This window comes from Anser anser (assembly GCF_964211835.1).
Source record: "Anser anser genome assembly, chromosome: 1".
Taxonomy (NCBI): Eukaryota; Metazoa; Chordata; class Aves; order Anseriformes; family Anatidae; genus Anser; species Anser anser.
In genome coordinates this window covers 194,012,446-194,029,268 of record NC_139720.1, presented here as the reverse complement: position 1 = coordinate 194,029,268, position 16,823 = coordinate 194,012,446, and the positions used below count along the sequence as shown (strand labels likewise).

At 35.9% G+C, this 16,823-nt stretch overlaps 1 protein-coding gene across 6 annotated transcripts in view; it reads left to right on the top strand.

Moving 5' to 3' along the window:
- PARP4 (poly(ADP-ribose) polymerase family member 4) overlaps positions 1-16,823 on the top strand; it is a 57,934-nt gene that overhangs the window by 12,517 nt on the left and 28,594 nt on the right. For all 6 annotated transcript variants that reach the window (XM_083804854.1, XM_083804853.1, XM_083804856.1 and 3 more), the window contains 13 exons: positions 1,290-1,463; positions 3,399-3,559; positions 6,342-6,479; positions 7,271-7,369; positions 7,584-7,767; positions 8,538-8,700; positions 9,252-9,376; positions 11,062-11,193; positions 11,444-11,530; positions 12,041-12,205; positions 13,090-13,136; positions 14,819-14,900; positions 15,343-15,480. In XM_083804854.1, coding sequence (XP_083660980.1) covers positions 1,290-1,463; positions 3,399-3,559; positions 6,342-6,479; positions 7,271-7,369; positions 7,584-7,767; positions 8,538-8,700; positions 9,252-9,376; positions 11,062-11,193; positions 11,444-11,530; positions 12,041-12,205; positions 13,090-13,136; positions 14,819-14,900; positions 15,343-15,480 — 1,695 coding nt within the window. The remainder of the gene's footprint in view (positions 1-1,289; positions 1,464-3,398; positions 3,560-6,341; positions 6,480-7,270; positions 7,370-7,583; positions 7,768-8,537; positions 8,701-9,251; positions 9,377-11,061; positions 11,194-11,443; positions 11,531-12,040; positions 12,206-13,089; positions 13,137-14,818; positions 14,901-15,342; positions 15,481-16,823) is intronic.

Genomic DNA, 16,823 nt, shown 5'->3' with positions numbered 1-16,823 from the left:
CTGGTAGAAGTTCCCTAATTCTAGAATGACTTTGCCCTGATCTTTATACATAAGACACTTTTGATTCTCTTCAATTGATTTATAGTAGGAGAATATTTCTTTCACTTTTTGATACGGAAGTATACATTCATGTAGGTTGTGATGAGTAAGTGGTATATTAGTGATGCTTTATACATTTACTCAGAGACAGTAGTGAGTGCATTTCATAAATCAGCAAAGGCAAAAGAAATTCTGTTTGTTGTAGATGTTTTCTATGAGGTGCAGTTGTTTCAATATCAAGATTCCTACCATATTTTGGGTAGGTGAAATTTGACAAATAGTTGATAGTTTGATAAATAATGTTCGATCATTGGTAGTTTTTGAAAAATCTGAATCATAAACCTAAAAGACGCAATGATTTGTAAGAAAATGCTAAAACTGTTTTCACTACCTTTTCCCACTTCTAATTAGTTTGCCAGAGAAATAGCATTTGTGTAGAAAGAAAAAATCTCCGGATATTTGAAACAAAGAAGTGGGTTGCTGTTCAGTTAGATTAACTTTCCATTTTTTTTCTGAAGGCCTTTGTGAGACTGAGACCAGCCTTGGGTCAATATTGAACTGAAGTAAGACTTTGTTATGCAGCCTCTAATGTCAGCATTTTACTAGCTGTTGCCTATGGCTCATGTAAATTAAAGAGTACTTTGCCTTTTTCCTCCTGCCCCAAGAATATAAAATAACATAGAGCATTCTGTAAAAAATTTCCACGTGAGAATTAATATGCAGACACAAGCAAATATATAGATTATCTGTCTAGAGAAACTGTCTAAAATGACTCATTACTTTCTTTTGATCAGTAGGTTGCATTTTATAAATAGTATTTCTACTCTGTTTTATGTATTTTAGGATAAACTAATGCAGTTAGAAATTTAGTAAGAAATTTATTATCATCTAATATGTGTAGTTATTTCATCAATGTATTAAAGCTAACAATGTGAGTCAATGGATGTTAAGTATCATTACCTTTCAATCTGATTCATATTCTGTTTTATTTCAGAGGGGTTATTTTACTGCCTCTTAGCTCCTCCAAGGTACTTAGCAAGTAGCCCAGTATAAGGGTAGAATAATGTCTGACTTCTAAAAACCATTTTCATAGCTGAGATGTAAGTACATTTTTGGTGGATATTGCATTAACAAAGAGTTCAAGTTTTATTTCAACATGGAATCAAATTATCCATTTTCAGTATTTGTTGCTTTGCGTTCTACCAGTAATTTTGCAATGGCTTTCAGCTTAATAATCTCTTCTCTTAAAGGTGAGCAAAGCAGAAGGTATTTTGCTCCAGGTAAAGAATGGACTGGCTGAGGGAGCTGGTGAGGCAGCGCTACAAGAGATGATGATGGAATTCTATGAACTTATACGTCACAAAACTGAAATAGACTATAAAGTTTCCAAAAAGCTGTTATCTAGAAAACAGGACCTGTGTCAGGTAACTTTTCCAAACTGATAGTGAGCCCAAATCTGCAATGTGCTACACAAATTTTGAACACTCTCGGTAGATAAATTGACAGTCACAGACTGTCAGTTTAAAAAAAGTAACTTGCTGGAATCTTTTGAATAAAGTAATGCTCATGGGGGGTACTGAATGTGTTGAAGAGGAGGATCAATTGCCATCCAGATGGTGACAGGGTTTCCACTGCAGTTATTGTTATGATGGCATCTTCAGCTGGATTAAATGAGACACATGAAACTGATGTTATCATCCTGCTGACTCTGGCAACTGCTTCAGCATACACATAGTCAGTTTCTTTTGACTATCATAAACTACATACAAAATACTTCTAAACTATTTTAACTATGTACAAAGACTGTTCTTCATGACCTTTCCTTTTCCACGTATGCAGGAACAGTTTCAAAAGATGATTTAAAATTATCTGTCTATTGGTCTGTTCCTACATCTACAGCACAAACTGCTCAGGGGACTTCCCTGGACTGCAAATAGCATCTATCAGTTGGTCTAAGCACAGCAGCCCTGCCTAGGGGAATCTCCAAGGATCCCCATCTCGTCTCCCCCTCACAGTTTCTGCATTTAGTCACTTCCTTCATTTTTAAGTTGTGTAGCAGTTCAGTCAGGCAGGAATTTAGTTACTCTGCCAGGAGAACTGATGACGAGGTGTGCTGAGTGTGCACACAGATGCAGCCCTTGCATCCAGCAGCTGTCAGAGAGCAGCAAGGGCAGGTGACCGGGGCTAGGGGTGAAAGTGAGCAAGGCCAGAGCCATCACTGCACTGACAGGGAAGTACTGCAGTACCCAGTTAGGAGCAGAGCAGCAGATAGTGACGGCTGGTGACAGTTAACGGGGTCAGACAACGGTCCAGATTGCCCCCTCATCATGAGCTTGTCCAGCTGGTCAAAGGTCAAACTGGGAACTCAAGTCCACAGGATCTGAGTCAGAACCAAGGACATACAAGGCTGGATGTAGACATGTCTGCAACGTAGCTCAGCCGAGAAACCAAGGGCAAAAGCCTTAGCGTAAAGACATCTCTTGAGTGGAGAAGGGGTAGGACTCCACCGAGTCTTCCCACAGCTCTCTTTCAGGCCCCACAGCTTCACTGTCAAAGCTGGCTCTAATCTCAAGGAGCCAGAGTTTCAGGAGAGGTGAGAGGTGAGGCACTCAGGGCCCTGACAACTACATCATACTTGTAAATATAGAGCAAACTCAAATTTTCTCCTTGTATTACAATTATAATGTAAATTCCATAGATTCTGCCAGAGATACTTCTTGGCTTTGGCAAAGGGTATACAGAAGTCAGTCCTCTGTAAGTCACAAAAAATAAAGGGGGAGAGGTAGAGAGAAGGTGGCTCTCTATCGTTCTAAAAGAATAATAATAGCACTTCTAACCTTGGAAGCCGTCTGCTATCAAAAAACTACTATGTCTTATAAAGTTTTCCCATGACTCAGTGAAGTTTAGCATTACATATTTTTTTTAAGTTAGATGCCCTTTCTCTTGATCTGAGAAAAGTACATGGATGCCTTGTGCTATCACCCTGACTGGACAGGGGCATCAGGGACAATATGATAAGATTCTAGTAAGTCAGGATTGCCTCAAAAGCAAAATCAAAATGGTATCCAAGCACAAATACTGGTCCCTGGAGCTGTTATGAGCAGGCTCGATGCAAAGCTTGATTTGAAGTTGTACAGAAACAATTTATCACCTGCATACCTTTTTTCTTCTGTTTTGTTTTCATGGGATTCTACAGCTGTTTGCTCATGTTCCACTTCTTATCTAGCGAGTGGAAATGTTCTTTTCCATATTCTTTTTGTTGTTGCTGCACTGTCACTTTGTCTAATTTAGTCTTTTTTGTGTGGTTTCTTAATTAAAATGTAACAAGTATTCATAAATTTCTGTCTTTTATTTTCCAGCTCATCCGAGACATGCTTAATATACAAGAAACGAATATGTCATGCCCAAACCCAACATCTTTGGCCAAATACCAGGCCCTGAGGTGCAAGATTGAAGCTGTTGATCCAATGAGTGATGAATTTCTCAATGTTGCACAGCAAGTGTTAAAAAACAATTACAAGTGAGTGTTTAACGGTTGCGCAATGATTGTGGTAACATGCAAGGTATGGTGCACAAAATGCCTCTAAAAAGGACTGAATTATTAGGTTCTGTTACTATGCAGTGTCAAACTAATGGGATTGCAGAGCAGGCATATTTGCCATAACCTATACTAGAACCAATTAAAGTAAATTCAGAAAACTGAAAGTGAGAATATTGTTAATTTTTTCCCCTTTTTAAATTGTGAAATGCTGTCTATATATATAGGAGCTATTTAAAGAAGATATATGGCTTTTAGGCTTGTTCATTCTGTTTTGCTATATTTATTTCCAGGTATTTTATAGAATACAGGGAAAGTGAACATCAAAATAAAACTTGGGGGGTTGCTGAGAAAAACAAATATTTCTTTCTGTGTGTTATTAGAATAAATATGATGGAGTAGATGGGAAGCAGGGGTGGACTACCTGGTCATCTTTTTATTATCTACAGAACTTGATGTCCCTTTTCAGGTAGCTTTCAGTAGTATGAAAAACATGTATTTCTGGGAATTTATTCTGTGGATTTGAATAATCAATTTCTAGAACAACATTCTCTTTAAATTTACTTCTCCATGTTTACCCATTTTTAAAATTCATTAGTTAATCAAAAAACACAGGGTACCCAATCAGAAGCTAATGTCAAGAACATTAAATAGAATAATAGGCAAGTCCACCACTAAACCCTGTCCCTAAGAGCCACATCCACGTGGCTCTTAAATACCTCCAGGGATGGTGACTCCACCACCTCCCTGGGCAGCCCATTCCAGTGCCTAACCACCCTTTCCAAGAAGAAATCCTTCCTGATACCCAATCTAAACCTCCCTTGGTGCAACTTGGGGCCATTGCCTCGTGTCCTATCACTTGTCACCTGAGAAAAGAGATCAATGTCCTCCTTGTTGCAATCTTCTTTCAGGCAGTTATAGAGAGAGCGAGTCACTTCAAGTTTTTTACTGAGTAAATGTAGTGTTTAGCAGCTCAGGCCCTTGCTAAGGCCTAAACCCTAGCAACTACTGGTTACTAAGCAGTTGTACCCAAATACGAATTGCTCAAATATGGAAGGAGCACTGTGCTCAAACATGGAACCTTCTGTTGGTTTTTGGCAAAGTTCAGTACTTGTGAGTACTTGACATTTTGTCTAAATGAAGTCATTTAAAATTAATAGAAAGAGTTTTATGTGACTCAATTCCACCTTACAGTTCTTTGAGACAGAACCAATTAAGTAAGCCTTTTGGAAATTAGCTGTTATGTGAACACACAGGACTGCTCTTTCTGGATCACAGTTATCAGATTTAGGGCCTATAAACTAACTCATAGGCTCAATGATCATCTAACTAGTTACAAGCATGGGATTGTTCACCCAAAATTTTGTCTCTAATACAACAGATAACAAAGCATAATTACATTCCAAGAATTAGAGATCATTTAGTCCCTTTCAGTTTCTGCATTTGCAACCTTAGTTTTTTAACTAAAAGCAATCTCAAAAAAAATTTCAACTGCAGTAGAAGCATGCTAAAGGCTCAGGGCTCAAGTTCTCTCAAAAAAAATTAAAGTTCATATAGCACGTTTATAAATTAGGATGTAATGTGTCTGTAATCCTCAACACAAGAAGCCATACTGTTTGAGTAAAGCATTCAAAAATACAAAAGAAACTACGTCTTATTTACCAATATTGTTTTAGCATTTAGGAACTCAAGACTGGATGAAGTTTATTAAATCTTAAAAGCATGAAGCTTTGACTTGTAAGCAAAGGTTTGATTTGCTTTTACTTTCCAAGTGTACTGCCTACTTTATTTATCTAAATTTAAAATTGCGATCCCTAAGTCCTCTACTTAGTTGTTTTGTAAATCCTAAGGTTCCTCACTGTGTGACAGCCAGGAATCCTGGAATCCTAATATTATCTTCTGAGTATTTCTTAAGGCATCACTACCTTGCCACTCTTGAGCAACCCAGTTCTTAGTCCAGGCTCTGTCATCTGAGGAAGCATGTTCCAAAGACATGTACATAGCAGACTGGTAAAGCAGAGGGAAGGTGGTGAGCACACTGTTTCCCACTTGGACTTCTATACAAGTAGGTAAATAAAGCATTCAGCTGGCAAGAAAAATGGAAAGAAGTCTGAATCTGTTGCTTAGTGCAATCACAAGAGAAGGACATGAATTCCGGCGTGTGCTCTGCCCAGTAACTACTGTATATAAAATGCATAAATCTTGCTGGAGGTGGGATTGCAACCCAAGTTTTCCTCCTCTCAAGTGTATTTCTTAATTGGGAAGTTCAAGTTGCTACATTCAGATAGCCTGAATATTCTAAGATATTTATGGTTCAGCCAAGATGGTGAGTTATCCAAGTATTCGCAGTACAAGATAGATTAGTACAAGATAGATTTGGCAATAACTTCTATAATACCAGACTCTGCACTGCATAGAGTTATATGGGGTTTATACATCACATCTTTGAATTTAGGTTCCAAAATATCTAATGAGATAATATGATCTGACTTTAAGTATGAAATCACAGATTATATTTCTTCCTAAGTGTCTAAATGAATCTTGAACGTAGTTATAGGTTTTAAATATCTCTGCTGTTTTCAGTAATTGCAGTTATCTTATTTTTTCTCTTATTGCTGTTAACTTATTTTTTTGCCTCCCAAATTGCCAACCAAAACCAAAGATTGAATGTTACTTTGAGATTTACTACAAGGCTTTATCTCTTAGCAGTAGATCGTTCTTAAACGAATTTTCTGAGTCAAACATCATTTCAAATTTCTTGCAGTGAATGTCCAGTGAGAATTTTACAGGTGTATAGTGTTGGCAGAGTAAGTGAAACAGCAGAATTTCTGGGCAGTCTCGGAAATATTCGATCCTTATTCCATGCATCATCTGTGCGCAATTTCATGGGAATTCTTTCCAGGTAAAAATTTACATTCCCCTTTTTTTGTGACATTGGGTTAGGTTTAATTATCTGTAATTAAATATATTTTGATTTGTAAAAATGCTTTTTTTTTGTGAAACTCTTTTACATTATGTTTAACCTAATTTTTACTTTAACATTTATATAACCATTCATATGCTCCTACAGAACCCTGGAAGGGAAATCATTCTTTTGTAATGATAAATGTGATTACTTTCCAGCTGGATTAGCATTGTGATGGAGCTATTTGGTTATGATGAGGAGGACTGTAGTTTAAATCCAGATGAAAGATGACAAAATGGAGAGAGTAGGAGAGTAATGGCTGTGTGGATAATTTATGCTGTTTTAGGAAAGAATTCCATTGATGATGTCCTCCTTCCAGTCCTTGTCTTCCTGTCCACTTCCACATTATTTACCAATGACCACTTTATCTGAAATAATTTTAGATGATCATAATTTCCTGGAATAATGGAATATCTAGTTTTATGACAATTCTACGGATTCACTCAGGCATAGTAATGAGTCTGGGAAATGTGTTGCTTTTCTGCTGAATGAAAAAAGCAAACAGTCTTCATAGCTTATGTAGTCAATGTCTTGGTGATTCATATGGCTTTGGGATTTATTTTTTGATGAATAGACTTTATTTGCCTTGAGTCTCTATGTGTAGTTTTTGTAAAGTGTATTTTGATTTAATCCTCTGTAGTTCATAATTGCATAACGTGTATTAGCCCACATACTTTGTGCAAAAGTATTTTGAACTTCATTCATTGTGTGACTTATTTTTTCTCTAGAGGACTCCTCTTGCCAAAAGTGGTTGTTGAAGATCATGGCCTGGAAAGAACTGACATTGGAAATCTGGGAAGTGGCATTTACTTCAGTGATTCTGTTAGGTCTGAATAATGGCAATATCTTTTGATATTATCCTTTGTGTTTTCTTTTTACTTTGCAAATTAAGTAGATATATGTTTAATACTCTTAAGGTAACGTAATTATTATTTCTTTCACGTTCATCTGTTCAAAAGTATTTGTGTATCCTTAAACTCCTAGGAGCTTTACTTTAAAATCAATTTTAATAAAATGTGCGTGATCTTTTTTTACATATAGTGCCAGTATTAAGTATTCTTCACCCAGTGAAATGGATGGAACCCGACTCCTTGCAGTTTGTGATGTGGCACTTGGATCCTGCTTAGATTTGTATGAACGAGATTTTTCATTAAATGATGCACCATCAGGTTATAACAGTGTACATGGTGTCCGTAAGACAGCAGACATCTCTTCAGACTTTGAGGTACTGATCCTGCAGTGTTGGGCACTTGAAAAGACACCAAGTTTGGGATTTATTTATACCAGTGATAGATAACAGAATTAGTATAACCTGTATGTTTCAGTTCAGACACTAAATCACTAGACTGTAATGCATAAAATCACTTTTGTCTGTTTTACAGCCTGAAAAGTGCATATAAAACATCAAAGGCTCTAAGTGACTATTTGTGAGGAGATTTAAAATTTCTGCAAGAAAACAATACTTAAAAGAAATATGTTAGCATTCTTTTTTATTATAACTGAATCATCCTATAGATATCTGATCTATGACATTGAAATTGCTATTTGGAAGTGCTGTTCTGCTTTGTATGGAATAAGAAATCAGTACCATGGAAGTTTCACTGTTTTGGAATAGAATCCAACTGATAAAATCCCTGTCCTTAAAGGTTGGTACTCAAAGACAAGGTTGATAGCCTTACTGGCACACAAATAGATGAAGTTACTGGCTAGATGTTCACCAAATTTTTTTACTTCTTTTTGTTCTTAGTTATTCTGAAGAATGATTGTGCATTACAGTGAAGAAGAAATATAAGCAGTGTAGAGAAAGCAAACATAACAGAGATGTAAATGGTAGCGATAAAGAGAGATTAGGGGAGTGAAAAAAAAAAAAAGGTCATATTTTTAGTATTTATCAAAAGTGATGTCATTTAGGCTCATTTCTTAATAAATCTGCATTTTTTAAATATTACCTACAGCTTTGTTTTTATTGTAAAATACCTTTCTTTGCTCCTTCAGGATGATGAATTTGTTGTGTACAAAACTGCACAGGTTAAAATTAGATATGTTGTTAAGTTTTGCCTTCCTGAAGATCAAATAAAACCATTTCAGCCTGGAACTGGGGTGGAACTGGAGCAAGATAACAGTGAGCCAGAGTCACGATGTCATGTACAGGATGACAGTAAGAAATATTTTCTGTTTGTGCTTTTGGCTTGCTTTCAAAGTTCCCTAAATATTTATCAGAACGCTTTTTAGAGTTCTTGTATGCAGCTAGCTTATTAAAAAATCATTTGTAGTTTATTTGTGGATGTTACCAAATTAGTTATGTGGCATCCATATAGCATCTGTTTAACAGATTTCCTGTAAGCCTAATTACCAATGGTAGTTGGAACTCCTCCTGTCACAGTGTGTTTCAAGAGAAGCACAAGAAGCACTTTTGCATAAATCATGAGATGGTCTTTTAATAATTCAAATGCAAGGTTTTAAACAAAGACCTTGTAAGACCTTGAAGACTTATCATGAGCTGGTGATGAGCTGGTGACAGCCTACAGCTCAGTAGTGCAACACAAGTATTCTTAACAAAAATGAGGATTGCTTTTAATTTGTGTGTTCTGAGTTGCAGAAGTAAACATGGGTCATTGTTATAGGATTAGTTGCAAACTTGCTTCCCAAATGTGCATTTCAAAAAATATTTTTAATTTAAAAATATTATTTCGTAAACTCTTTGTTTAGGCTATGCGTTACCGAGTGCAAATATTTCAAATACAGTAAAAACTGGTCTTCAAGACAGACTGGGAAATCCTGTTCCTTTGGAAGGCTTTCATATTAAGGCAAGGATAATAGACTTCGTAGCACAGGTAAAGTATGCTATTTATTGTCCCTTCCCGTAAGTCAGCCCTGAAAAATTATTTTGGTTGTTAAATAGTCTTTTAATCATTAGAAAGAAAAAATCAATCTCTAAATGAAGGAAAACTCTGAAACTGAGTGAAAAGTTTTTATTTTTAGAGGTGTATAGTCAAACAAGTGCCAAATGCTCTTTGGTCAGCAAAAGGTTTGACTGTATTTTTCATTCTGTTTCTGTTGATGTGTAATCAAGTCAGCACTGCAGAGAAACTTACTGCAGTAGCGTATGCATTCTGTTCCCTTGTAAAGACCTTCGTGGTGATCTGTTTGCCAGCTGAATTATAAACCAGTGAGAAATACCTAGGATGATTAAAGATTTCTGGAAATGTATTTGTGTGTTTTGTTTCTAACTTTGGTTAGACAACCTAAATTAGCTGTTGCAAGTAAAATCAGTACAAAAGAACTTGCTATTCTAGCTTGAAAATTAGCTATTTAAATTTGGCCAAAATTAGCTAATAAAAGTTAGCCAAGCAGACTAAATTTTTTGTGTGTTTATTTAGTATATATGCCCTAGGAACACATCCTGTCAAGACGCAGGACTTTTTTCTGTCCTGGGGCGTAATTCCACAATCTCATTCCCCCTGCAACTGAGTCCTGTCTGGGGCAGTCTTGATCATGCAAAAGCTATGGTTCTGCTGGGTTCTGTTGTGTGTGTCTCTCTGCACAAACATCTGTATCCAGGGGTGTCCAGTGCTGAAGTAATTTCATAAGAGCAATTCATATTTTTATTTGTTGCTGAAGTCCTAAAAAAAGAAAGCAGGGCAAAAATGGGAGAGTAAAGGGATTGAAGAATTGTTGTCAGATGAGTCTGTGCTTAAACTGTTCTGACACTCAGAACTGTTGTCTGATCAGTCTGATCCTTTTGAACAACTGTTCTTCTCATGAGGGATCGTCTTTATTTTTTGGTTTGGTTTCCTATGGAATGAATTACTGTACAGTAGCATCTGTGCTATGACCCAGTCCACCAAAGCAGAAAGCAGTTTATAAAGCAGAGCTACAGAGCATAAACCAGAAATGATGCGATGGCAAGGGACAAGAAGAACGGCAGCAAAGGCGAGTGAGGAATTCCTGGGGTTTTGTTAGGATGCATGGGAAGTAAACAGAAGAGCAAATGTGAAAAGAAAGATGCAATCTGCTACCTCAGAGGCAGAAATACTGTCAGTAGAAAATAGACGCTACACATACAGACTTATACAAACATCCCTTTCGGTATATCATAATATTAAATAAAACTTTTTTATTAGTTTTGTTTATTCTTGCTTTTTGTTTAGACATTACTGGCTTGAAACTATTAAAGACCTATTGCAGTGGTTACAACTTTTGCAGGCAATAGCTTGACAGCTCCAGCTCTGCATAAAGTAACCTTTGTAAGGTCATGGATTACTCTTCTTCTGGAAGAGATTTGATTAATAATTTAGAGAGTAAAAATTCCACAGCTCCTTGCATTTTTGTGAGATATTTATTTGCCAAGCACTGGTGAATGTTATACCTTCATTTCTAATATACAAATAAATCATCAGGTTGTGGCATACATATTGACATTTTGCAGCGCAAAGCAGTTATGCTGTTACACTTACAGTATTGATGGTTTAATCACATTTTAATGTTATGGAGCTATAAAAAAAAATGTTCATTTCAGGTAGTAATGTTTCAGACCTACACCAATCAAAACAGTAGTCCGATTGAAGCTAAATATGTTTTTCCTTTGGATGATAAAGCTGCTGTTTGTGGATTTGAAGCTTTTATCAATGGAAAACACATCATTGGAAAGGTAAGATGTTACTGTACACTGCCTTTGATGTAGGTCCTTCAGTGTCAAGATTTGAAAGCACTTATTTAGTAATAAAGCGTACAACACCAAAATTAATTTTGTTTTCTCTCAAGTTCTTTGTTGTTACCACTTGACTGTCATGTGGTAACGTCATGTAAGAGAATACTGTGTTCTGTATATAGAGATGAAAGTGTTCTGTTTATAAAGATGAAAACACTTATTTTGTGTTTTATTTACTTATTTTTCATAGGTTAAAGAAAAGAAACAAGCACATAGAGAATATCGTAAAGCTGTCAGTCAGGGCGATGGAGCTTATCTAATGGACCAAGATGCACCGGTACGTTGAACAGCATGGTTTCATAACCTATTTGAAAATTTTGCATTTGTCAGATTACAGATAGATTATCTGGGCATGCGTGAATATTCCCATCAGAATATTTGCTCAGTCGTGTCTTTGTTGGGAAGAACTTATTTGGACCATACATTTGATCCTTTTTGAAAACTGCTATTATTTCTTCAAGTATGTTCCATAGCTTATATAAAACAGATATTTCTCTTTTAGGAGCTTACACTTTTAAAGAAATCACAGCGCTTTTTTTGCCTTTTTTTTTTTTAATAAAAGATTGATTTATTTAGTTATTACTGATCAGTTTTGCCCAGAAATCTTGAAGAGCTATTAAAAGGTTAATATTTCTTGTCTTAGCATCATTTTTCCTTATACTTCTCAAAAAGCAAGTAGTATTTTCTGTGTTAGCATTTAGATTCATTGTGCTGAACCACCAATTCAATTATTGTTTTGGAAAACATGAGCTTCAACAATATCATTAAATCTAGTCTCTTTTTTTAGGATATTTTTGTAATAAGTGTTGGGAATTTATCTCCAAACTCTACAGTTCTGATCAAAATCACCTATATCACTGAACTGAGTTGTCAGAACGGTTGTATCACTTTTCATATGCCTGCTTCTGTATCACCATGGCAACAGGACAAAGCACTGAAAGAAAATACGCAGGTTTGTTAAAATGCAATCTTAAAATAGCATCTTCTTTTGAAGCACGGATTTTGTACCTAGGGGATTGCAGTTACACAAGAGAGTTCAGTAAGATCATGATTATCTTCCGTTTAATTTCTTCTCTTTTTATTAAAAGATAATTGTGCTTATCATTCTTGTCATAACAGGATTGTTAAAAAGCAGTGTGAACACAAGCTTAGGAATGCCATGACAAGTAGAAAGCCTGTAATATCTCCGAGGATTTATTTACTATTGCAGTACTTGAAAAGTTGACTTGAGTTGAAACATGTTTAAGCTAGATCTCGTATTTTGAGTTATCTGCTGTTTCTGTGTTGCTGTTCCTCCTTTGGCTTGCAGGAAAGTAGGCATTGTTTATATCCATCATGAAACAGCAGCTGAGCATCTGCTGAACACTGCTATTACCCTTCTCTGCCTCCTTTGACCAGGTTTCCCATCTGTTTCTTTGGATCTCCCTGATGGCTCAGGAATTGTTCAGGTGGGAGGGGAGGTCATCTCTGTTTAAATGCTGGCAAACAGCCAAAGGTGGTCCTAGTGGTCCTACTCCCTGTGAGATCATATAGCTGTGTCGGATGTCTGACCGTTCAACAGTCATGCCTTCTGCTTCAGAGCTGTATTATACTGAGTTCTGAAGTTCATTGTGTTTTTGGGAGAGAAGCATATGCAGGCTCATCTGAATTTTAGCTGCAGTGATGCTCAGATGACAAAGCCATATGAATGAATGAAGTAAACAGGGTTCCAGACAGTCCCATCTTAGTGATAGAATAAGAGAAAGGAGCTCCAGCTGGATAGAAGTGTCAGGGATTACATACAAATACTTCTTAACTGGTGCAGTATAAGATTTTTTTTTTCTTTTTCTTTTGTAGGACGCAATAAAGAAGGTTTGTGTTAGACAAATAAAAACACTGAAGAAGTAAGTTGCTTTCATTAATACTATAATTTGATTTATTATCAATACTTTTAAGTCATTTAGTTAAGACATCTGCATTTAATGTTTTTCTGTTTACATGGAATATTTGTATTACTAAGAGACTAGTTTAATTTCTTGTTTCATTCTAATCTGTCATCCTTAGGTAGGTGCTATCATAAATATTTCCTTTTGTTTCAGAAACATTTCTGTTACTAAGGTTTATACATAAATTCCCAAGTCACAAAATTTAATGAGCCTACGTGATCTTCATATTTGCAGTCTCATTGCACTTAACGTTTTAGCCTTTCTTTGCACTTGTATTTTAAATTAAAAAATAAAATTATCTGAAACAACGAAACAACGATGTTGCTGGTAAAGCAAGACTTCTTGGGAACAGAATGTTATAACTTTATTCCCGGTAATGTTTCTGCATGTGGCTGTTCTCAACTGGAATCGCAAGGCATGTAGGTAGCAGTAGCAGTAAATGTGTCAAAACTTATGTTATTCAGGGAATTGAATTTTCCGTATTAAAAACAAATGAAAAGTGTTTTTCATGAGCATGTCCTCTATTCTAGCTGCAAAGCTGGCACAAAGCCACATCTGTTGTAATTTTCTCAAATTGTGTTTAATCCTGAAGTAGTGCTCCATACTGTTACCTTGCTTTTATTCAGTACAGTTACTGTTGGTTAGTAGAAATATTGTACTGATCAACTGAAGATTTGGTGCTATTTCTGGCATATGCATATCAGAAATAAATTCACATGCTCATATAATACACATCCAGTTGTTAAAAACATATTTAAAATTATAATACAATTTAATTTTAATGTGAAGGGACAACTCAACTAGAAAATGTGAATAAAAATTGGGAAACGTTTAAGAATAGTTACTGTGTGAGGATGGAGGTCAGGTATTATTAACTCACTTTCCAGCATCATGTCCTAGAGACAGCAACGCAAAGATATCTGAGTTAGCTGCAAACATTCATATAATGCTTAATAATATATTAATTTTTCCTTGCTTCGGTCTGGTTCTGCCGCTGCTCTGGGACTGTGCATACCTATTGCATATTTTATCCACAAGCATCTTAAAGATAATGGAGATGTGATTGTAAATAGAAAATAATTGCTCATATACTGTGCAGAGGATACACAGATTCATGGTGCATTCAATAATATTGAGGTTAGGACTCAGAGTGGTCAATGATAGTTTTTAAAAGAAGCAATTTACCAAAATGTAAGACTGACCAATGGAAGGGTACGCATAAAGGAAACGTTTGCAGCCCTACACACCTACATTTTAGGAGATGATATCCTGGAATGTAGTAACTACCAATAACCCAGGCTTGTGGTGAGTCAGCAACCTGGAGTGAATAACCATTGTGATAGTGTGGCAAAAATGGCTAATTCAATCCCAAGATACACAAACCGGTAAGTAGTGAAGAGAGAAGATAACCTTATTTTATGAGACAAGATTGGCTGAAATTGGCAAAATGCAATCTGAAGACCTTAAAAAAACAGTGGGGACAGAGACAGAAACTTTTCTAAATAGTTTAGTATTCTCCACTTTCATCTAGTGAGCTTAAAAGGTCAGGAAACATAGCTTGTTCTTGTGGAGATGTCATTGCATGCAGATTAATCATCGTCTTCCCTGGACCACCATTCGTTTCTGTTCTCTATTTTCAGTGGATTCTCCTTGGATATGTCTATTGAGATGCCCTATAGCATTGAACGCCTATATAGTTGGACACACCAGCTTAAAATAAAGGTAAACTAATTTCAAAATAACTTAAAATAAGGCGCCTGCCTTAGCAGTTCTGCTGTGTATTTAATAAGGAACTTTAATCCTAGGAAATGTGTGTTGTATATCTGAGTGGCTTTGTGCGGTATTCCTTCTGCACACTGGTAGCTTCTCTGTTTTTCTCAGATAAAGATGTTGTGCTTGAATCCTTTTTGTTTTGTTTGTTTTCATATCTTAAAACACATTTAGGAAAGTGAATGATATTTTAAAGAATATAATACATACACAGCAACTGCACCTTTTAAATTTTATATAATCTTTCTAGAAAAGACTTTTGGTACTACCGCTATTAACTGTGCTGTCATCATTCCCCGTCCTCACGAATGACAACTTTATTTTGTACTAGTAAAAAATATTCACTGAGCTGTTATTAAACAAATATTTAAATGCCTATTTTTTCCCCTGCTAGAAAACAGAGTGCAAGGCTGTAATTAAGACTGTGAAAAACAGCTGCTTGGACAGCAGTGGCTTTGGTCTAGATATATGGATTTCTCAAGCCTATCTACCCCGAATGTGGGTAGAGAAGCATCCCAACCAAAGGAGTGAGGTATGGCATAACTGTTACACAGTTCATGAGGTAATTCTGAATATGCTAAAACATAACAAACAGAAACAGTTTGGTTTCAATGGGTAGAAGATGAAGAACAATTTCACATCATAGGCAGTATTCAATTTAATCTCTCTATTAAGCTGAGTATTCTCCAAAAGTGAGTTTTCAGTTCCATAAAATCTTGTCGATTTTGTTTTATCCTTTGCCTTGTAATAGACTGAAGGTGGAGGCACAATTTCAACACAGTGTCCAATCATATTTCTGTTAAAATACTTTTTTTCTAACTGTTGTGCTCCTGTTTGTATTTCACAGAAATGTGACTACACTGTTTGATGCAGATGTTACGTTTACAGAAGTGGAAGTGAACAAATAAGTTGTGGCTGAGGCTGGAACTAAGTAGCTTCAGAGTCATGCAGTCTGTATTCTAACTAAAAATTAAATAACATTTTAAATCATTAAATTTGTAATAAATTTGTAATACTATTTACAACTCACACACAAATATTTATATAACCCAGCAGTGTTTTATCTTAAGGCACCTGGCCTTCTTAGAAGATCTTGCATTCTGGTGTAGTTACTACTGTTGCAGTGACTATTTTCAAAGGCATTTACATCTCATATTTTTCACTAACAAGTGAAAAAGACATAGAAAGCAGTTCAAACACTCTGGATCACTTACAAACAGAATCTGGCTGTGTCAGAAGAGCTCATTATTACAACTGGAAAACATTAATAAAAGGTTGAATAGGAAAGAAAAGAACAGTTCAACCTCTTCTTACCTTCATACACTCCTTGCCTGAGAAATGCGTTTAGAACTTAAGAGCATATCTTAAAAGATGTGATTCCAGTTTATTAGAAACTGTTTCATCCTCCTCCATTTTTTGTGACCACAGCTGTTCTTTTCTGGTATAAAAGTGAAGTCTGTGGCACTTTTAGCTATTTTCAGATGCTTTTTTTTTTTTTTTAATAAGGCAAAATGCTGCAGAGGTGAAATGTAAAGTCTTGGTATTACCAATCTGTCAATCCAATGCTGAAATTGAGTAAAACGAGTAAAATGACAGATTAGATTGTTTTCTTTTTGACAATGATGTCTCCTATTTTTCTTCTTTTAATCAGAATTGTTTAGTTTAAAAGGATTAGTTTAGGGACATTTGTTTCACGGCTTCAATAATACAGATATTCCCCTGAGGAATGGAAAAAGAAAGAAATTTCTGTTTGTGCTTCCAGACTGCAAACCTTTCTGTGCTATTGGAAACACTTTCACTCCTTCCAGCATTTCATTGCTCCACTTTTGAAAGCCTTTGTGTTTTATAGCATCTCTGTTCATAGCAAGGACAATA